General features: G+C 40.3%; 1 protein-coding gene across 1 annotated transcript in view; it reads right to left on the reverse strand.

Annotated features, from left to right (window-relative positions):
• Window positions 1-21883, reverse strand: part of DNAJC8 (DnaJ heat shock protein family (Hsp40) member C8) — a 27458-nt gene extending 5575 nt beyond the window's left edge. Inside the window, exons 1-6 of the mRNA XM_040466599.1 lie at window positions 21758-21883; window positions 19397-19498; window positions 8106-8162; window positions 4385-4451; window positions 3768-3862; window positions 2117-2188 (exon numbers count right to left, since the gene is read on the reverse strand). Of these exons, the coding sequence (XP_040322533.1) occupies window positions 2117-2188; window positions 3768-3862; window positions 4385-4451; window positions 8106-8162; window positions 19397-19498; window positions 21758-21835 (471 nt within the window). The 5' untranslated portion in view covers window positions 21836-21883. The remainder of the gene's footprint in view (window positions 1-2116; window positions 2189-3767; window positions 3863-4384; window positions 4452-8105; window positions 8163-19396; window positions 19499-21757) is intronic.
• Window positions 21884-23418: the final 1535 nt, after the last annotated feature.

Genomic DNA, 23418 nt, shown 5'->3' on the forward strand with positions numbered 1-23418 from the left:
AAAAAAAAAAAAAAAAAAGGGGGGGGAGTGGGCACCTGGGTGGCTCAGTCGGTTAAGCGTCCGACTTCAGCTCAGGTCACGATCTCACGATCCGTGAGTTCGAGCCCCGCGTCGGGCTCTGGGCTGATGGCTTGGAGCCTGGAGCCTGCTTCCGATTCTGTGTCTCCCTCTCTCTCTGCCCCTCCCCCATTCATGCTCTGTCTCTCTCTGTCTCAAAAATAAATAAACGTTAAAAAAAATTTTTTTTAATAAAAATAAATTAAAAAAAAAAAAGGAGGAAAGGAAAGGAAAAAGAAAAAAAGAAAAGACCAAAGAGGATAACTGTAGAGAAACGAAGAGAAAGGAAGATTGAGGAAATGAAGAGAAAAAACTAAAATACAGGGACAGAGTACACCCAAAACAGATGGCTAGTGCAAAAGGTGACCGACTTAACAGTTCTCAAGCAGAAGATGGGGCCAGTCACTGTCAGGAAAATCACTGAAGCAAGAATTGTAAGCAAGTTTCCATAGCAAGACATCTTCTCTTGTATAAATCTTTTTTTTTTTTTTAAGCTTATTTATTTATTTTGAGAGAGAGAGAGAATGAGGTAGGGGCAGAGAGAGAGTGAGAGAATCCCAAGCAGGCTCTACACTGTCAGTACAGAGCCCCATGTGGGACTCAAAATCACGAACCGTGAGATCACGACCTGAGCCAAAATCAAGAGTCAGATGCTTAACCTACTGAGCCACCCAGAAGCCCCTATAAATCTTTAAAAACAAGATAAGTACATGGTGACTTACTTACTGACCTAAATTGAAGCAAGATTAAGATGACTTTGAATTTTTCAGGCTAGGAAGGCAGTCAGACACAAATATCTAAGTAGAATCTCTCACTCAACTAATCTCCACTAATGAACTCAATGGATGAAGCAATGCTGTTTCTCTGCAAATTATTACCTGAAGCACAATGAGCGCTCATAGCTGGTGGAAAGCCATTTACTAGCTGTTTAGAGTCACTTGTGGTTGCTCCCAAAGTGGTTTATGACATTTGCAATTACTACCATACTTATGAGATTTAAATATCACAGAAAATTTTTTTAATGTTTTTTTATTATTTTAAGAGAGAGAGAGAGACAGAGGTGAGTGGGGGATGGGCCGAGAGAGAGGGAGACACAGAATCTGAAGCAGGCTCCAGACTCTGAGCTTTCAGCACAGAGCCCAATGCGGGGCTTGAACTCACGGATCACGAGATCATGACCTGAGCAAAAGTCCAATGCTTAACCAACTGAACCACCCCGGCGCCCCTACCACAGAAACTGATGAATGTGGTTATACAAATAAATGCTTGTGGTATCTTTTTAAACTCAGTGAAATGCTTTAGAAAGATTCAATAAAAATAAGTCCCTAAAAATATTGCTGTTGAATTAGGTACAGGAGAGACATCTGGAAAAGACTGAAAAATGAATCCTCTGGGTGGGCTTGCAGTTTTGAAGGCCTTAGCCTGCTGCGGCCTCTCTTACCCAGCAAAGCAATAAAGCTATTATTCTTCTTTATCCCGTCCAAAAAACCCAAAGTCCCAAAAATCAAAAAACAAATCATATATAGCTAGGATTTTCCTCTTGGTTTGTTTCACAAATACCTAAGTTTTCAACGTAGTTCAAAAAACATTAAAAGTAGAAACTATATGTGTGAGCCCCACATCGGGCTTTCTGCTGACAGCTCAGAGCCTGGAGCCTGCTTCAGATTCTGTGTCTCCCTCTCTGCTCCTCCCCTGCTTGTGCACGCACATGTGCATGCACGTTCTCTCTCTCTCTCTCAAAAACAAATAAAACATTAAAAAAAAAAAATAGAAACTACGGATAATGCTTGGTATGTATGTTTTATACAGTGAAGTCAACTGCAAACTCCAATCAGCAGACACACACTCAAAGAAAAAGCCATAGTCCTATGGTTTAAAAAAAAAAAAAAAAAAGAGTGAAGCTTAAAGAAAGGTGAATGGACATACATTTAAATACTTTAAATTAAAACCAAATGTTTCTAGCATGTATGCAACATTTTTTAGGCTTCCTTCTCTTTAACCCACCAATCAATGAGCTCAATCACATGAGATAAGGTGGTTTTTCACATATTTCACTCACCAGCTCAGGATCATCCTCCTCCACATTTGTAGGTTTTCCTTCCTTCTTTAATTGCTTTTTTCGCTCTTTCACCTAAAAAAAATTTTTTCATCAGTTGAGAATATCCATTAAGCTGCACACATATAACATGTGCACTTTTCAATGGATATAGATACAATAAAAGGTTTGCATGGAAAAAAAAAAAAATGAGCCTCTTCCCCTCCCCTCCAAAACAGCAATGCAGTTAAAGGAGAACTAGGAATCAGGGGTCCTTCCTCTAACCTCATCTAAAATCCAATCCACCAGGAAGGATGCAAGAGGACCAGCAAGGAAGTTGTCCCCAACTCATCCGATCCTAGGCCAGATCCACAGAACCTTTGATACATTGAACAGATTACCCATTAATCTTTTGTGGTTTGTAGTTATGTGTTTATAGCAAAGAAACTACATTTGTCAAGTTTATAAGAAGCTACAGAATTTGTGGCATTAAGTGTAACTGTTTCCAGGTATTTCAAAAACTGCATTATTGATAATTCTCACTGTGAAACCCCCTTAAACCGGTAATTTTCAGACCACATTAACTGTTTGTTTGTTTGTGTTTGTTTTATCACTCTGGCCACCACTGAGAGCTAAAAAAAAAAAATAAACATACCCATTCACATAAGAATGTCATTTCTCTATTAAATAACCATTTACTACTGCTCCAACAAAAAGCCAGTGTCTTCCAAGCTCAGAATGGCCCTACTGCCACCTTGTGGCCAGAAAGCCTGAGGATGGCTCCTTTATAGGCCAAAATAAGAGGAAAAGTAAATATACCACAATGATTTAAGGAGAACTTGTCAGGTCCTTTCCTGATTTCTACCAAAATTTTGCCTACAGGTACCACTTCCAACACATGACCAGCAAGATAGACTTATGGCCATCTGTCTCTTTTTTACCCATTTTCTTCATCTAAATTGGACTCATTATTACTATTACTGGTTATACAGTTCTATTTCATAGATTCCAAAGCTCTTCAAAGAAAAGGTCACACCCATATTCACTCCCAATTGAAACAGCTCTTACAAATGGCCTCACAATTCTTGCCCCAGCAAGTAAAAAATAAAAACAAAAACCTTTCTTACCTCAAGCAAGCCATCTTAACCCTTCCCACCACTCAGGAGATTTAGGTAATGCAAAAAAATAAAGCCAGCTATAACTCAATGTATTTTAGTTGATCCTTCCCAACCCTGTTATTAATACAGATATACACCTCCTCCTATTAAAAAAAAAAATTACTCATATCCCCTTGCCAGTCTTTCCTCAAGCCCATGTTCCAACCCCTTCACTGAGACAAGAATAAAAATCCAGGGTCAAGGATCACCATGGCTGCTCCGCTCTTCCACTCTCAGAAGTGGGTAACGTGACAACACGTGACGAGAGGGAAAGAAAAGCCCTCTCTCCACAGCATGCAGCTGGTAAGGGAAAGAGGTGGGAGCAGCCTCCTAGCCACTCCACACCCTGAGCTCTAAGGCACAACACTATTCATGAGCACCACAGCGAAGTTACAGAGACCACATAAATGGTCACAAATTGCACCAGTAGGTATTGCCAGGTTAACATTTACCCTCCTGCAAGGTGCCCAAGGCTTGCTAATACTTCCTGTAAACACAGCAGCACTATAAATACTTACAGTGTGTTCCACGTATTCTTTTCCTGCCTGAATTACATCCAGGGCCCTCTTCTTTTGTTCCTGATCCAGTAGCAACTTGTAAGCTTTGTCCACAGCTAATGCAAAACATTGAAATTAACTGTTTCTGCAAACACCCTCTGAAAGTCTGAACTGTACTCAGGCAGCGTAAATGGACTTGTGCCATCTAAAAGCATTCCCTATTTTGTTAAATTATTTATTGTTGTTAAGCTAATTTTAAAACATACAACTACAGCAATGACTTTCCTTGAGAGCCTTGGAAAAAATTAAATATACCCTCAAGACTATATACGCCACAACTAGATTTAATTCAGTGACAAAATACTTCCAATTATTTTTGTTGTTGTTCAAAGAAGAAAAATGATCCTATGCAGTAACAGTCTTTGTTGGCACATAAAAGTTTTAACAAGGCAAAGTTAAGATCTATTTCTTAAACAGCAACATTCTGCTTTGCAATGACAACTGTTCTACTGAAAACCACAGCTTCTTCATCACCAGAAGACAAATCTGTAACATTCCTTCCTTGATCCAGGACAAGGAACAGTTAGTCTCTAGCACTGATAAAAGTTTTAGTCAGGAGCAGGTAAATTTACAAATACCTTCAAAAGCCTTTTGTGCTCTGTCAGCATCATCTTGGTTTTTGTCAGGATGCACCAATATGGATAACTACAACAAGGGGAAAGTTAGGTTTGGCAATACGAGGAACATTTAGTAACTCTTCACCTGCATCATGCTTCCTTCCAACCAAAAGCTCTAAGGTATTATAGCAAAAAAGACTGTCAGCCAGAAACATTTTTTACAAATTAGTAACTATCATAAAATGTGCAGAAACACTGGTCCTTAGAATTCAAGCACCAAAAGGTAAAATGCTGGGAAACATTTAGGATTTTAATCACAAAGTCGAGAAGAAATATAAGCCAAGCATTACAAGGATGCTGTGAGGATGAAGAGGACAGACTGAAAAGTACCCCGTTCCTATTATGTTCCTTATACTGATAAGCACTAAGAAGGCTAAAGCACGTATGAGACGTCATCTCTTTCCTAAAAGAACTTTTAAAGTTGTGGTTCTCTAAGGAGGGGGGCGGGGGATAGGTTAAATAGGTGATGGGTACTGAGGAGTGTACTTGTTGTGATGAGCACCGGCTGATGTACGGAATTGCTGAATCACTATATTGTATGCCTGAAACTAATATTACATTGTATGTTAACTAGAACTAAAATAAAAACTTAAAAAAAAAAAAAAATTAAGTAGTAGTTCTTAGTTCTGGCTATGCTCCAACCCTGTAAAGCTTTTTAAAATATAGGTCTACTTGCTACTCTCAGACCCTCTGAATCAGTCTCTGACATCTGTACTTTTTTTTGAGAGAGAGAGAGCGCACACGTGTGCACAGAAGCAGGGGAGAGGCAGAAAGAAAGGGAGAGAGAGAATCCCAAGTAGGCTCCTCACTGTCAGTGCAGAGCCCAACATGGGGCTCAATCCCACAAACCATAAGATTATGACCTGAGCCCACATCAAGATTCAGACATTTAACCGACTGAGACACCCAGGCACCCCTGGAATCTGTACTTTTTTAAGCCTCTACTGGATTCACCTCTACTCGGTAACAGGTGACAGTAAGGAATTAGTGTCAATTTTGTTAGGTCTGACAAGTAGTTATGCAAGAAAATGTCCTTTTTTTTTTCTTGGGGGGATACATGATGAAATATTGGGGGTAAAGTACCATGATATCTATAATTTACTTCACAACTCGGCCAAAAACAATAGTTAATGAAGCAAACTGTTGCCTACAGATGGTGAGTATATGAGTACTCAGTGCTCTATTCTTTCTTTTTAAAATATAATTAAAAAATTTTATAACAGGGGCACACCTGGGTGGCTCAGTCAGTTAAGCTCAGGTCATCTCACGATTTGAGCCCCACATTGGGCTCTGTGCTGACAGCTCAGAGCACGGAGCCTGCTTCAGATTCTGTGTCTCCCTCTCCCTCTGCCCTTCCCCTGCTCACGCTCTGTCTCTTTTAGTCTCTCAAAAAGAAACATATAATAAAAAAGTTAAAGTGAAAAGCAAATATCTCCATAGGTGATTCTTTCAGACAGCCAGGGTTAAGAACCACTGACCTACTATCATTGACAGACCAAAACCAACTAATTGGAACCGTGGGACTTTTGGGGGATAATGACAGCAAGTGGGAATGAAATGCTAAATCCAGCATTACTGGAGTCAGAATCCTGGGCTCTAATTCCAACTTTAATCACCTACCAGCTGTGAGACCTTGAGCAATTCACTTAACCTATCTCTGTTCCAGTGTCCTCCTCTGTAAATACAATACTAGGTACCTCTAGCTCATTGGAATAATGCAAGAAACAGCATAGTGTCTAACACACATTGATAGCACAGAAAGAGGACATACTGCATGCCAAGGAAAAAACATACTTCTCTAAGTGCATTGTTCGATTACCTCATTTAAATCCTCATAACAATCTTGCTGGGTAGACACATTACGGGCATTTTATAAATGAGGTAACAGGCACAGAAAGGTTGAAAGGGACTTGCCCAACTTCAAACTGCTCATATGAGGTACAGCTGAGATTGAAACTCAAGTCATATAGCTCTAAGGCCCATACTCTTAACTATTAGATCATATTAATAAAGAACTCTCACTGAGTTCTTCATACAGCTTACATAAAAAAGTTTTGACTGTGGATTTGAATGCTTCCTTATTAAATTGGGAAAGACTGCTAATGCATTACATTAGGAAACTTGACATTTTAAGGGGATAAAAGCTGAATGTAAGTGCAGAGTAGAACTCAAGAAGAAAAAGTTATAAGATAGGGTGGAGCGCCTGGGTGCCTCTGTTGGTTAAGCATCTGACTTTGGCTCAGGTCATGATCTCACAGTTCACAAGTTCAAGCCCTGTGTCAGGCTCTCTGCTGACAGCTCAGAGCCTGAAGCCTACTTCGGATTCTGTGTCTCCCTCTCTCTCTGCCCCTCCCCAACTCATGCTCTATCTCTCTCTCAAAAATAAATAAAACATAAACAAAAAAAATGTTTTAATGTTATATAATGGGAAATGACTTAGTAGGCAAAGATAAAAAACATCTTGGCTTAATAGTAAATCAGAACATGATTATGAGTCAGCAATGTGGGGGCAGTTACTGTATTGAGGAAGCAGGCATAATATTGGATATTAACAAGTATGGAAGGCAGGAGATGAGAGTTATATTCTGCACTGGTCAGACCCTATTACAATATGAAGTACAAAGAGATATATAAAAGTTGGGGAAATTTTAAAAAACAAACCAACAAAAAAGACATTAGGTATACAGAAAATCCAATTTGCAAAGACAGATGGCAGGGAGTGTGTTTATTCAACTCCTAGAAAGAAAGGCTGGGGGTTACTCAGCTATCAAAATTGGAAGGGTTTTTTAAAAAGGCTACTATAAACCTTTGTAGCTCAAGGTTATTAAACAACAGACTGGACAATAAAGCACTATTTACATGAAACCAGGTATCTCTTGGGTGTTTAAGTTTGCACAAGATAAAATTATTGAGGAAGGGGGTCTTAAAAATAAAAAAACTGTTACAAATCATTTAACATGTTTTCTCCAGGAAGGCAGGGAATTTAATAAGCATGACTCCATGTAAGTTCCACTATTCTACCTTGTACTTCTCCCGCTTACTTAAGGGCCTGGAAAGGTTCTATTTGGATATAAAATTCATTCTATTCAGAGGTCAAATTCATCCTATTCTTCCTTCTCCCTCACTCCCAACTGTATGCCTAAATTATGCTCCTGTAATAACCTTCAAAAGCCTGCTGAATGCAGTGGTCATTCAGCTCCATAGCTTACCAATAACTACTGCTGCAGGTGGGCTGTGTGAATAAGAGGTAAGCCATGGTCAATAAATTATTTAAGATTTTATGTCACTATGAGGTTTGTTTTTAAAGAGTTACATAATCTTGGGGCATCTGGGTGGCTCAATGGGTTGAGCGTCCAACTTCAGCTCAGGTCATGATCCAGCGGTTTGTGAGTTCGAGCCCCACGTCAGGCTCTGTGCTGACAGCTCAGAGCCTGGAGCCTGCTTCCGATTCTGTGTCTCCCTCTCTCTCTGACTCTCCCCCACTTGTGCTCTGTCTCTGTCTCTCTCAAAAATAAATAAAATGTAAAAAAAAAAAAAAAAAAGTTACATAATCTTAAGCTTAAAAAAAAAAATTTAAATTTTGGCCCAATAGTCATAACAGCAAATCCTAAGAGAATCATGTGCTACTACTATATTTCCAAAAGGTTCAGACTCCATCTATTACAGGGAAATAATACTGTACCTGTCGAAACCTCTTTTTTATTTCTTCATCTGTCACTTCAGGATCTATCTGAAGAACCTGGAAGAATCAAAATCAAAACTGTAAAAGAGATTAGAAGAATTTATGAATTTAACAGGTGCCCAATAATTATAAATGTTAAAATCAACATCTAGAGCAGTACTCAGTATTCTAGAACAGTACCTGGCACACAGTTCTAAAAAATGCTCAAGGTACATAAATGAGGGGCACCTGTCTGGCTTAGTTGGTAAAGCTCGTGACTCCTGGTCTTGGGGTTTTAAGTTTGAGTCCCACACTGGGTATGTGTGAAGATTACTTAAAAAATAAAAAAAGAAACATGAGGTGCCTGGGTGACTCAGTTGGTTAAGCATCTGACTCTTGGTTTCGGCTCAGGTCATGATCTCACAGTTTCATGAGTTCGAGCCCCCAATGGGCTCTGTGCTGACAGTGTAAAGCCTGCTTGGGATTCTCTCTCTCAGCCTCTATCTTGGCTCCTCCCCGACTTGCATTGTCTCTGTCTCTCTCAAAATAAATAAACTTTAAAAAAGGAAGGAAAGAAGGAAGGAAGGAAGGAAGGAAGGGAGGGAGGGAGGGAGGGAGGGAGGGAGGAAAATGAGGGGCACCTGACTGACTCAGTCGGGAGAGTGTGCAACTCTTGATCTTGGAGTTGTAAATTCAAACCTCAGGTTGGGTGTAGAGATTACTTTAAAAAAATAAAATAAAATATTTTAAAAAAGGAAAAAAAGAAACATAAATGAGAAAACCAGTAACAGAATAACAGTTATACCATTTTATGTTTCTCAATATGTATTTCTCAATACAAAATACATTTATGTTTAACTCCATCAGAAAGACAATTTATCTTATATCCAGAGACAGGTTTCTGGACCATGTTGCATTTCTCCTTCATTCATTAAAAAAAGCACCCCCCTACACACCCCTACTTACCTTTGCAAATGTGGAGAAAGTACAAATACGCAATAAGGAAAATACGAGGCTGGATCCCTGATTTTCAATCCAGAAAGGCCCACGGGGCTCCCCTTTATATCTGTAATTCACATGGGCCAATGGTTCTCAGCCCAGAGTGAACATCAGAATTGCCTGTGAAGACCTGTGAGCGAAGACCTGTGAGCGATGGGCCTACTATAGAAAAGTCTGGTTCCAACTCAGTAGAACTGAGGTACAGCCAAATGGAAGGATCAGCTGTATTTTTAGAGCAATTTGTTTTTTAAAGAATAAATTTAATCATTCTCCACACCTAGGTAAGCTGGTGTTGACAGTCTTCACCATGGATCCTGAGCCCATCGCCACAAATATATATATTCACTCAGACATTTATAGAGTAGCTACTACCTGCTGAACACACTGCTATGTACCAGAAATGCAAAGATAAATAAGCAGGGAAAATGTATTTTTTAATTACCATATAATAAGTGCTTTGGGGGGAAGATTTCACAGTGTAGTCCATGGATTCAACACAGCATTACTATTTATTTACTTGATATTCAAGGCCAGAGGGCGACAGGAGTTTGTTAGAAATCCAGAAGAGAAAGCCTCACTTAAGTGCAACAGAATCAGAATCAAAACTTAACAAAATCCCCAAGTAATCTGAATCATATTAAAGTCTGAGAAACAGTGGTAAGAAATGATGTAGGTTAGGAAAAAGTGTGCTCAACATTAGCAGAACTAAGGATGGGGCAGGTAGGGGGGTGGTGGGGAGATGGACAGCAAAGAGAAAAAAAATGAAAATAAACCTTGAAAAGAAAAAAAAAAATACCAGAATTTAAAAACGCAAAGTAACCTACCAAGCTTAGTCAGATGCTTGCAGTGTTTTTAAAAAAAAACCTGACAGGGCACCTGGGTGGCGCAGTCGGTTAAGCGTCCGACTTCAGCCAGGTCACGATCTCGCGGTCCGGGAGTTCGAGCCCCGCGTCAGGCTCTGGGCTGATGGCTCAGAGCCTGGAGCCTGTTTCCAATTCTGTGTCTCCCTCTCTCTCTGCCCCTCCCCCGTTCATGCTCTGTCTCTCTCTGTCCCAAAAATAAATAAAAAACGTTGAAAAAAAAAATTAAAAAAAAAAAAAAACCTGGCAACAAGTAATGTCAAGATTTATTGCAAGCTTTCAAAACATTCCAACAGCCCACCTATAGTAATAAAGTTAGTGGTAGGCAACGGAGCTGAATGACCACTGCATTCGGCAGACTTTGGAAGGTGATGACAAGAACACACCCACTCTCCAACGCTAGGCATACAATAAGGGTGAAGGAACAGAAGGACTTTAAAGCAACACATTTTCAAGATTCATTGTGTCCCCTCTACCTTCCCAAGGGAGAAAGGAATTGGGAAAAAGTCACTCAAGAAAAGTATGCAGCTATATAAGATTTATAGATAAAGGAAGGTAACTGTACATACACAAATATTCAGAAGAGAATTTTACCTTACCTTGGTTCTGGGGAAAAGAAACGTATTGGAGCAAACCAAAGTCCAACCAACCCCAGAAGGTGTACAAAATGAATGAGAAAGAATGGAAAACCTCCCACCCTCACATATAAAAAAAGCCTCCAATAAAGCTATAGCCTAGAACTAATACCAAATGTAATTCATAAACCTTGACTGATTCCCAAGTTAAAGAAAATAGCTATAATTAAGATTTGGGGGACAACTGGGGCCACTTGAGTGTGGACTACATTAGATGATGTTATTGAATTAATGTTGTTTTTCCTAGGTGCAATAATGGTGTTGTGGTTATATGGCTATATATTCTTATTCTGAGGAGATGCCTGGTAAATTAGTTAAGCATGAAGCATCACAATGTCTACAGCTTACTTTCAGATAATCAGGCAAAAATGAAGGTATGTATATATACACACACACCAGCCTTGTTTTTCCAAGAATAACTTAATCACATGTGTACTGATCACTGGCAACAAAAATTCACTGAGTGCCTTCAAAGCTAATCAACTCCTTTTCTATCCTTAATAGATGGAGGTACCATATGTGGCCATGAAATACAATGAATACAGTGGGCCTATACCTGCGGCCCAAACCTCTTTAAAGCCAGCTTCACACTCAGTACAAACTTATGGAGCACCTATGATTCCTACTGTGCTCACTACTATTTTCACGGAATTGAAGGTCCATCAGGGGAGGAACAGACAAGAAACAATTCTTACAAATGTGACAAATGCCATATTACCAACATGGCTCTTAGGAAGCACACAGATCTGTTCAGATTCTTGGAAGGTTTTTCTGAACTCCTACTGTGTCTCAGGCTTTGGGGATACTGCAATCAAAAATCCAGTCTTAGACCTCAAAGAGTTCATTAACCATCACATATGAACAAAAATGCCTGACACTGATACAAGTTTCTGAACTCAAATTGTAACAGCCTCCTTTGGAATCTTTCACTTGAAAAAGGAATCCAGTCTTAAGTCATATGTGAACTCTATGAGCTGATAATTATGTACAAGTTCCAGAGTTCTACTAAGATAAACACCTTTCCTTCCAAAGTACTTAATAAGAAATACAAAAAAATAAAGTTGGTAGAGCTCCTTGCTGGGGCCTTGAAGTTAAATCAAAAGAAGGAACATGAAAAGGACAGGACTGAGCAGGGGCACAGGTTCCTCTACGCTTATGGAAGAAGTAGAGAAGGGCCTTGAACTGAAGAATAATTGCAGAATGCGTAAGATCCTTGCATAATAGCTGAAGGTTAGACGCATGGCCAAATAGGGAGCTAGAGAGAGGGCAGGAAAAGAAAAATGCGCCCTGGATAATGATTCCCATAATAAGGTCCCTCAGATTCCCAGTCTTACTCCTCCCTTTTCTACCTGCTACTCAGTGAGTTGGTGTCTAGGCAGACCACTCACATTTCAGTTGACACCTGGCATGACAGCTATCACTGCATTACTCTCCTTACTAGAAAAAGACCAGGGGTCCCTGGGTGGCTCAGTCTCTTGATTTCAGCTCAAATCATAATCTGGCGGTTTGTGAGATTGAGCCCCGCGTCCAACTCTGCACTGAGTGCGAAGTCTGCTTGGGATTCTCTCTCTCCCTCTCCTGCTTACCTCTGTAGAAAACTCAGATTCATTTAGATGTCTCAATAGCTGCTACGTGAAAAACAAAAGTCACTCATTTCCTATATCACCAGGAACACCTAATTCTGACTCAAGGTTCAAAAAGCAACTTCATAAGGAGACAATGACAATAACACCCACCCTATATAGTGGCCACCACATCTGTAGAAAATAGAAAAGACAAAAGTTCTAATGGATGGTCATCGAGTCCTGCCCATTCAAACACAATCTCTCATCTTCCCAAGTGTCAACCTCACCGTATCTTTGTGTAAATATATTCACACATACATTCACACACACTGTCAACTCTTGAACACAGGTTTGAACTGCACGGGTCAACTTACATATGAATTTTTTTTCAATAAATATAGTATACTACTATAAATGTATTTTCTCTTATGACTTTTTAATATTTTCTAGCTTACTTTACTGTAAAAATACAGTATGTAATACATATACAAAACGTGTTAATTGATGGTTTGGTCTCAGTAAGGCTTCTATCAATAGTAGTTTATTAGTAGTTAAATTTGGGGGTGAGTCAAAGTCATACACAGATTTTTAACTGCATGAGGGTTTGTATGACTGACTAATCCCTGCATTGTTTAACGGTCAATTGTGAGTGTGTATATACGTATATACACATATATACATATGCATAATGTGTACATATACTCCAACATTTTTTTTTAGTTTATTTTGAGAGAGAGAGAGAGAGAGAGAGAGAGAGAAGGAGAAAATCTCAAGCAGGTTCCACGCCCCAACACAGGGCTCGAACCCATGAACCACAAGATCATGACCTGAGCTAAAGTCAGACGCTTACCCCACTGAGCCACCAGAGCCCCTCAAACATACTTTATATAGTCAGGACAGGAACTATAGGGCAGTGACTTCAGAACCACATTAACTAGTAGCGTGTTAAAATTCTAGCCTTCATAGTAGTCCCAACAATCTGTCATTTCTTTTCAATCAGATAACCACAGGAAACACAAATTACCCTAACAAATAAATGGGTAAGTTATATGATCACATGTCCCCTTTTCATGGTACTCTGCACAATTTAAAAGTATGGTTAAATAGTGGGACGCCTGGGTGGGTTAGTCAGTTGAGCGTCTGACTTCAGCTGTCAGATCATGATCTCCAGGCTCATGGGTTTGAGCCCCATGTCTGGTTCTGTGCTGATAGCTTACAGCCTAGAGCCTGCTTCAGATTCTGTGTCTCCCTCTCTCAAAGATAAGTAAACATTTAAAAAAAAAAAAAAAGTATGGTTAAATACAAAGAACATATCATCAAATTCTTTATCCTTCTCAAAAAAATTATCTTCTCCATTCCCTCCCCCAAATTGTATCAAGAATACTCTTGGGGAAAAACAATCAGGGGCTCCTGGCTGGCTCAATCGGAAGAGCATGCGACTTTTGATCTTAGGGTCATGAGTTCAAGTCCCTTAACTCATGACCCCAAGACCAAGGGTCACATGCTCTTCCAACTGACCCAACCAGATGCCCCTCAAAAGTACTCTTTAAGTTTTCTGTCTTACCCTTCCCTTTCTGAGCAATACAATCCAAACACATTAAGTGGAGCCAGGCAAAGTAGACACCTATCCTGGGTAGGACATCAAGATAGCCCAGTGCAGGGTCAGAGCCCATCTGGGATGAAGATGGTGGTGACCACACAGGAGGCAGTGGCCAGTCACACCATGGTGGAACACAAATGGGGTGAGAAGAGCATCCACATAGAAAGGTACCCTGACATGAAGGTACAAAGTGGGTTGAGAAGGGCATCTCAGTGGGCAGGCAGCCAGGCATAGGGTGTTAAAACCTAAGCAGGGTAAGACTGTGAACATGGGAGGGTAGCCAAGTGCAGGGTATCAGAGCCCAAGAGGGCTAAGGAAAGCATCCACATGAAAGCAGAGTTGAGGGGCGCCTGGGTGGTTCAGTTGGTTAAGCGTCTGACTCCGGCTCAGGTCATGATCTCACAGTATGTGAGCTCAAGCCCCACGTCAGGCTTTCTGCTGTCAGTACAGAACCTGCTTTGGATCCTCTGTCTCCCTCTTTCTCTGCCCCTACCCTGCAAACATGCATACCCTCTCTCTCAAAAATAAATAAACATTTTAAAAATTTATTTTAAAAAAAGGAAATAGAATGTAACTGGGGTATTTGAGAGTGGGCAAGGTAAGAAAAGTGTCTACAAGGGAAGTGGCTTGGCACAGAGTATAGGAGCCCAAACAAAAATATCTCCACAAAGGAATGGCCTAGCATGGGAAACTTGCTACTTGGTGAGGTGGGCGCCCATGTAGGAGGGCATCCAACATAGGAAGGCAGTCCAACAAGAGGTGTCAGAACCCAAGCAGAATGTAGACAGCACTTGGATGGAAGTATGACAAGCACAGAAGTTGGAGCCTGATCAGGGTGAAGAGAGCCTCCATGCAAGGGTGGGGGGAGGGGGGTGGGGGGGTAGATGGAATGGAATTAGAGCCCAAGTAAGATGAGGAGGATGTTTTCAGAGGAAGGTAGCCTGACGTAAGGGTAAAAGCCAGAGCAGGGTAGAAACGTGCCTCTTTGATGGGGAGGATGCTGGAGTCCAAAAGGGATGAAGAGAGGTCCCAGGGAGCCAGAGGTGGGTGAGGAATGCACCCACCTGGAAGGGTAACCTGGCATGGGAGTTTTAAGCTCAGGTACGGTGAGGAATGGCAGCTGGGAGATCACATGTAAACAGGACGATCAATTAAGTAAATATACACATATTTAAAATAGTGGGAGCCTGATTTCTCACTATAAGAGAAGGGAACTACAAACATGTAAAGAAAAAAAAAAAAAAAACTAGAATAAACCCTGTAGTGTTGGATTGAAATTGGATGTAAATACATGTATGTACACATGCAAACACACATATGCATGCATACACATACACTCACTTCTTAGTCCTATCTACCAATAGGGTCTGGAGTAGTGACATTCCCAACAGCAATGAATACACCTAGCACCCAAATCTTTATCTCTAAATACCATTCTTCACTAAAAGGAATCGGAGCTCCTCACTGAAATGACTTTAGGCTGGGTCAGGAAAAGTACAAGAGTGTCTAGTAATCAAAGAATGATGAAAACATATCGAAAGATAGGGCCTTGCTTGAAAGATAACCTACTGGCCCAATTTGGGACAACTTGAGCAACAAAATAAATAATATCAAAATACAACACACTGGATAAAATAGGAAACCCTAAGTCTATACTGACTAATAAATGAATAAACTGAAACTTTGATAAGAGAATATTTACACTGTCTCAAAGTGCCTCCCCATAAAATACTTACTAATTACAAAAGGGAAAAAAAGTAACTTATGAACACAGCAGGCACCTCTCCAAGTGATCAAGTTAACAGCATTAGAAATGGGATAAACCTGGGATATTGGAAATATCATGTACTTTATAAGTTGCCAAGAGAAGAATACAGTATCACTTCTGTGATATTCCTGCATTCCAACATTGCATAAACTGAATCCAACTGAAGAAATATCAAACAACCTCAAATTGAGAGAGATGCTACAATATAACTGGCCTGGGTGCGCCTGGGTGGCTCAGTCAATTGAGCGTCCAACTTCGGCTCAGGTCATGATCTCACAGATCGTGGGTTCAAGCCCCAACAGCTCAGAGCCTGGAGCCTGCTTCAGATTCTGTGTCCCCCTCTTTCTCCGCCCAACCCCTGCTTGTGCTCTGTCTCTGTCTTTCAAAAAAGAATAAACATTTTAAAAAAAAAATTTTTAATAAATAACTGGCCCGTAATCTTCAGAAATGGTAAGGTCGTCAAAGTAAAGGAAAGGCTGAGAAACTGTTCCAGACTAAAGACTAAACAGACACAACAACTAAATATAACAGTTGATTCTTGACTGGATCCTTTTGCTGTAGAGGACATTATTGAGACAACTGGCAAATTTGAATGGGGTCTGAGAACTACATGGTAACAGTGTACCAATGTTTCTTTCTTGATTTTGATGGTTACATTGTGCTTCAGTAGGAAAGTGTCATTTGTAGGAAAAACACACTGAAGTATTCTAGAGCAAAGAACATCATACTAACAACTTGGTATCAAACAGTCCAAGAAAGTCTTCATAATGTACTTGTAACCTTTCTACAAATCTGAAATTGTTTTAAAATGAAACAGTTCTTGGGGTGCCTGGGTGGCTTAGTCCTTAAGCATCCAACTTCATCTGGCTCAGCTCATGATCTCATGGTTCCTGAGTTTGAGTCCTACATCAGGGTCTCTGTTGTCAGTACAAAGCCCACTTTGGATCCTCTGCTTCTCTCTCTGCCCCTCCCTTCCTCTCTCCGCCCCCCCCTCAAAAATAAACATTTAAAAAAAAGATAAATAAAATGAAACAATTCTTTAAAAATTACTCTTCAGGAGCACCTAGGTGGCTCAGTCAGTTAAGCATCTGACTCTTGATTTCAGTCCACGTCACGAGCTCACCGTTCATGAGATTAAGCCCCAAGTCAGGCTCTGCACTGACAGTGAGGAACTTGCTTGGGATTCTCTCTCTCCCTCTCTCTCTGCCCCTCCCCACACACTCTGCACACACGCACACCCTCTCTCTCATATCAATAAACTTAAAAAAATTTTTTTGTTACTCTTCAAAAAAACAGAAGCAATGGACGAGCCTTGAAAGCATTATGCTAAATGAAATAAGTCAGACACAAAAGTACAAATACTATACAATTCGACCTATGTGAGGTACTTAGAATAGGCAAATTGATAGATAGAAAATAGAATAGAAATCACCAGAGACTGGGAGTAGGAGGAATGGGGAGTTATTGTTTAATGGGTTTGGAGTTTCTGTTTAGAATGATGAAAAAGTTCTAGAGATGACAATGATGATGGGTGCACAACACTGAATGTACTTACTGCCCCTGAAATGTACACCTAAAAACTGTTAAATGGTTAATTAGATGTTATGTATATTTTACCACAATAAAAAAAAAAGTAGGAACAAAAAAAGTTTACAGGTGCTCAATAAGTGTTATTTTTATAAGATGTAACAATATTCATGTCAAAGTTATTTATAATTGTGAATAACTAGAAACTAGTTTAAATATCCTATAATAAAGAAAAATAAAGGAATTATTAAATAATTTTTTTAATTTTCAGAGACAGAGAATATGAGCAGGGGAAAAGGGCACCAGGGGGAGAGAGACAGAATCCTAAGCAGGCTCCACACTCAGTATGGGGCCTAACACGGGGCTTGACCCACGATCCTGAGATTACAAACTAAGCTGAAATCAAGAGTTAGATGCTCAACTAACTGAGCCACCCAAACATCCCAGTAAAGGAATTCTTTAAATAAAAACTGTGGAGACTTTTAAAAATGTGTACACCAGGGTGCCTGTGTGGCTCAGTCAGTTAAGCATCCGACTTCGGCTCAGGTCACGATCTCAGTTAGTGACTTCGAGCCCTGAGTTGGGCTGTCTGCTGTCAGCACAGAGCCCACTTCAGATCTTGTCTCCTTCCCTCTGCCCGTTCCACCCTCAAAAATAAATAAACTTTAAAAAAACAGTAGAAGTTTCTTTTTTAAAAATGTATACACAGGGGCACCTGAGTGGCTCAGTCAGTTAAGCATCTGACTCCGGCTCAGGTTGTGATCTCATGGTCCATGGGTTCGAGCCCCACGTCGGGCTCTGTACTGACAGCTCAGAGCCTAGAGCCTGCTTCAGATTCTATGTCTCCCTCTCTCTCTGCCCCACCCCTGCTGATGCTCTGTCTCTGTCTCTGTCTCTCTCAAGAAATAAACAAACATTAAAATTAAAAAAAAAAAAGTATACACATATTTTGTATAACAATATAGCATTTATTTTATTTATTTATTTCAATCTAATTTAGTTAACATATAGTGTAATAATGATTTCAGGAGTACAATTTAGTGATTCATCACTTACACATAATACCCAGTACTCATCCCAAGTGCCCTCCTTAACACCCATCACCCATTTAGCCCATCCTCCCCACCCCTCCAGCAACCCTCAGTTTGTTTTCCATATTTGGGTCTCTTATGGCCTGCCTGCCCCTCTGTTTTTATCTTTTTTTGCTTCCCATTGTTCAACTGTTTTGTTTCTTAAATTCCACATATGAGGGAAATCATATGACATTTGTCTTTCTCTGATGGACTTATTTCACTTAGCATAATATAATCTAGTTCTGTCCACGTTGTTGCACAGTACAGCATTTAAAATAGCATGAAGTAGGGGGTGCATGGGTGGCTCAGTCGGTGAAGCATCTGACTTTGGCTCAGGTCATGATCTCCAGTTCATGAGTTCGAGCCCCGTGTCAGGCTTTGTGCTGACAGCTCAGAGCCTTGGGCCTGCTTCGGATTCTGTGTCTCCCTCTCTCTCTGCCCCTCCCCACCACTTGCACACACTCTCTCTCTCTCAAAAATAAAATTAAAAATTTTTTTAAAATAAAATAGCATGAAGTACATTATCCTCCTTGTTTCAAAACAGAACTTTTAAAACAGTTCAAGTATAAACAATTAAGATGGAGCTATTTCTCTTAGGTGGGATTATACTTGATTATTCTTGCTTTTATTATCTTTCAAATCTTTGTAAGAAATATGACTTACTTTCATATTTAGGAAAAGTTTAAAATTATAAAACAAAGGAGACCCAGAAAGTATATGTGCTTGTCTATAACCCTGTGGTCATTTTTTGGTTGCTGGATATTTGATATGTTTTTTTAAGTTTACTTATTTTTGGAAGAGAGAGAGAGACAGCAGGGGAAGGGCAGAGACAGGGAGACAGAGAATACCAAGCAGGCCAACATGGCAACATGGGGCTCAAACTCAGGAACCATGAGATCATAACCTGAGCCAAAACCAAGTGAGTCAGATGCTTAACCAAGTGAGCCACCCAGGCACCCTGGGTTTTCCATATTTTTTACTGCAGTACAAAAGAAAAGTTGTAACAAGCAAACTAAATCAAAGATCCTAAGTTTATCAAGGGTAGCTAGCCCTTCACATCTGAAAATAAAGCCCTGTATATTAGGGTTGGTAAAAGATGGAGAATATTTGACAGGTCACAGACCATCTCATTTTTCCTAACATGCTGCCTTTGCATGCTTTGCTCACAATAAAACCAGCCAATCTCAGTTCCAACTATAAGACAAAGGTGTATGTTCTGATGTAAGTCTGCCTGCAGCTATGAAAAGCTCCCATCACAAGGCCATAGCAACATCAAACAGCTCACCTCAAATGGGTTCAAATTGAAGTAGGAGGAACCAGGACGGGTCAATCTTTCAATCTGATTTTTGGATGTTAGAACTGAATCTCTCTTCTCTATTTGTTTGACCTAAAATGAAGGAAGATAAAAACTTCATTACTAAAGTTCAATAATAAACTCTGAATTGTCATTTTAACAAGCTACTGACATGTTGAGCAAAATCTGTCTACATGTGAACATTTGAAGAATAATTACAACAGGTATCATTCACTGAATTCTAACAATGTAAAAACTTTACATATATTTATTCCTCTCAACCATCCTATACAGTAGATACTACTATTATTCCCATTTTACAGATAGGAAAACTGAGACTTAGAGAGGTTAACTGATCTGTTCCTGGCTACCCAACTTGTAAACTAGAATTTTAATTCCAACAGTCTGACTCCAAGATAAGAATCACAAATAAACATAAATAAGTCACAGCCACCACCTTCAAAGAGCTTCCACTTTATGACAGAAGATGTACTAGTGTTGTTCATACTTAATTTACAATTTTTTAAGAAAAATACAATTACACTGAAATATACTATACACTAAAAACAGCATTAAAAAAGTATCTGGGAGGGACAAGTAATTCTGCCTACCTATCACGCGAAGAGAGTTAGAAAAATCCCGGACCCAAAACACCACCAAGGAGAACAGGCACTAGGTAGTGCCAGGAAAACATCCTTGGTACCACTGTCAGAATTGGAATGCTAGTTGAAATGAATCAGGTTATGTTTATATGTTATATACCATCATTATTCCTATGGCCAAAAGGAGTTTGGAAATAATTTCGGTAGCATAAAATGCCATTCCTTCTCAGTATCTTTCCTCTTCACTTTCTTGAAAATAGCATGTCACTCCTCACCCCATCTTCTTTCCTAGACTTATGTTTCCTCGTAGCACATATCACTACCTGACACTATATTTTACATGTTTGTTTATTGCTTATCTTTCTCTATAGAATGCAAGCTCTAAGACAGGATTTTTCTATTGTTCACTACCATACCTCCAGCACCTAAACAGTACATTTGTACGTGTCAGGTGCTCAAGAAACACTGGTTGAATGATGACTGAAGGGTCCTCCTTTATGTACTTTCCCTCGTTCAATTCAGAGAAGCCAGAATTGTTCTTAGTTTATTTTTATTTCTAACTAAGAGATGGTAAGTGAAAGAATTTCCAGTGTAACTGATGAGTAGTCATTACAGGTCAATAAACTTTGGTACCAGCATATCAACATTTTCACGTGAATTAGGCATTTCAAAAGGACAGACTATAAAGGATATGCTAATTCCGTTTTCAAATTTAATGCTGTGGAGAATCTACTATGTAACAAGCACTGTTACAAATACCAAAGATAAAAAATGAATGTGACACGGTGCTGAACTCTGAGCAGCTCACAGCCTAGACAGGAGCAACTCCATTCCTCAAATCCATGCCATTCAGCTTTAACTCTTAGAAAGATGCTTCTTTCTGCTTTATATGTTATGACACCTTTTCTTATACCTTAACTCCTTTAACGTTCATAAAAACTCTTGTTTTAATATTAACTCTGGCTTTACAGAGGTAAAAACCTAAGATCTGCAAAATCAATGTCTTGAAAGAATTAAAACACAGTCCAACTGCCTTGCAAAAATCCAATCCAAGGTCCTCTGACTCCAAATGGCATGCTTTTCATTTATTCATTCATTTATTCAACAAATATTTACCAAGAAATTACTATGACGTACGTGCTGGAAATGCGACAATAAGTGAGGCTCACACCAAACTGACCCCCCAATCCTAACATGATACCAAGCTGATATCTGCTGTAAGACCCAGAACAAATTATTTCGCTTCCCTAAACCTCAGGTTTGTCATCTGTAAAACAAAGATAATGCCTCCCTGGCATGATGCATAGTGCCTGGCGCCCACGAATGGCAGAAATAACCAGTAATACAACTCATTACAAAGGACTAAGGGTAGACAGTGCTTCCGTTCAGAAAAAAAATGAGGCCCAGCAAAGTTAAGTCGCCCCCAAGAAGGCCGGACTCTGCCAGCCCCTGCCAGCCTCGGACTCCGCGGACTTGGGGCCCTCTGCACGCGCCCAGGCACTTCGTTGGCCACAATCGTCGTCTACCCGCAGACGTCGGACCCTGGCCCCTTTTTCGATGCCCAAGGGATTCCCCCAGCAGCTACGAGGCAGAGATGCGCACACACACCCCGAGCCCCCCTGCCTGCCCGAAGGCCAGACAGGAGGAACCGCCCAACGGTCCAGGCCAGGAAGACCACTGCCTTTGCCCGCTGGGAAAGTAGGACCGAGTGGGGTCGCCCCGGTGCCACTACTCCTCACTCGGTGTTCACCTCACTGTAGAAGGTCATAAATGCTTCCTCAGTGCTCCCTCCGCCAGCCGAAGCCCCGCTCTCTCCTGGAGCCGCCATTTCCCCGGCCCAGCAACCACGTGACTCTCCCGCGCAGGCGCAGCCTCCTGTGATTCTTACAGGCCCGCCTCCCTAGCTCCGCCCCCTTCCTTGTGACTGTTAAAGGGCTGGCTCCCAAGACAGAAACCTCTAACCTAAATACTCTTTTTAATTGAGGTGAGATACACATAACATATAATCAAAATAAACAGTTCAGTGCCTCTTTACACTCACAGTGTTGTGCAACCACCAACCTCTATCTACTCCCAAAACACTTTCATCACCCCAGAAGGATACATAGCACCTATCAAGCAGTTCCTCCCCATTCCCTTTTCTATTCAACCCCTTACATCAACCAGTCTGTGTTCTGACTCTATGGATTTACCTATCCTGGACATCTTATATAAATGCAATCATACAATGTGTGACCTTTTGTATCTGCCTTCTTCACTTAGCATAATGTTCCCAAGATTCATCCAAGGTATAGCATGAGTCATTATTTCATTACTTTTTATGGTTGAATGATATTCTGCTGTGTAAATATACCAATTTATTTTCACTCATCAAGGGATAAACATTTGGATTGTTTCCATCTTCTAGCTATACTGAAATGGTGCTTCTATGAATATGTGTGTACATGTATTTGAATACTAGTTTTCAGTTTTGTTTTTTTTTTTTAATTTTTTTTCAACGTTTATTTATTTTTGGGACAGAGAGAGACAGAACATGAACGGGGGAGGGGCAGAGAGAGAGGGAGACACAGAATCGGAAGCAGGCTCCAGGCTCCGAGCCATCAGCCCAGAGCCCGACGCGGGGCTCGAACTCACGGACCGCGAGATCGTGACCTGGCTGAAGTCGGACGCCTAACCGACTGCGCCACCCAGGCGCCCCTAGTTTTCAGTTTCAACGGGGGAGGGTACACACCTAGAAATGAAATTGCTAAGTCTTATGGTAATTCTGTATTTAACTTTTTGAGCAACTGACAAGCTATTTCCCCCAGTGGCTGAACCCACCAGCAATGTACAAACATTACTCTTCCTCCACATCCTCACCAACACTTGTTATTTTCCTTTTTTTTTTTAATTACAGCCATCATAGTACCTAGACTATCCTTTGCACAAGTTCAGTAAGACCCTCCGTTGGATGCCCAGCCTAGGACACAATCAAGAAACAACAGTATCTGACAACTAGAAACAGAATTTCTTAAACTAGAATGGCACTTAAATATCATCTAGAAACACAACAAATTATTACCACTACATAGTGATCTTATAAGTGATTATTATTTCTATCCTTCTGCTTTTGTGTTTTTCCAAGTTTTATGCTATCAACATTTGAAAATGTGCCCTGCAGGTTATTTCCTCTCATTTAAGTCATACAAACCAGGGTTGGTATTTCTCCAACCAAAAGATGATCAATAAAACTGTTCCACAACTTCATGGAAAGTAATGAAGGTATTTTTATAATTACGAACAAGATAATCTGGCCCAACCCTCTCCTCTAAAAGGAGGAAAAAAACTGAACTCAGAGAGAGAAAATGACTTCGGAAAAGGCTATAACTACTACGGTCTTGTTCACACTTGTTAGATGGCTTTAGGAAGGTC

Source organism: Herpailurus yagouaroundi, unplaced genomic scaffold (genome assembly GCF_014898765.1).
Source record: "Herpailurus yagouaroundi ecotype Mexico unplaced genomic scaffold, PumYag 77, whole genome shotgun sequence".
NCBI classification, from domain to species: Eukaryota; Metazoa; Chordata; class Mammalia; order Carnivora; family Felidae; genus Herpailurus; species Herpailurus yagouaroundi.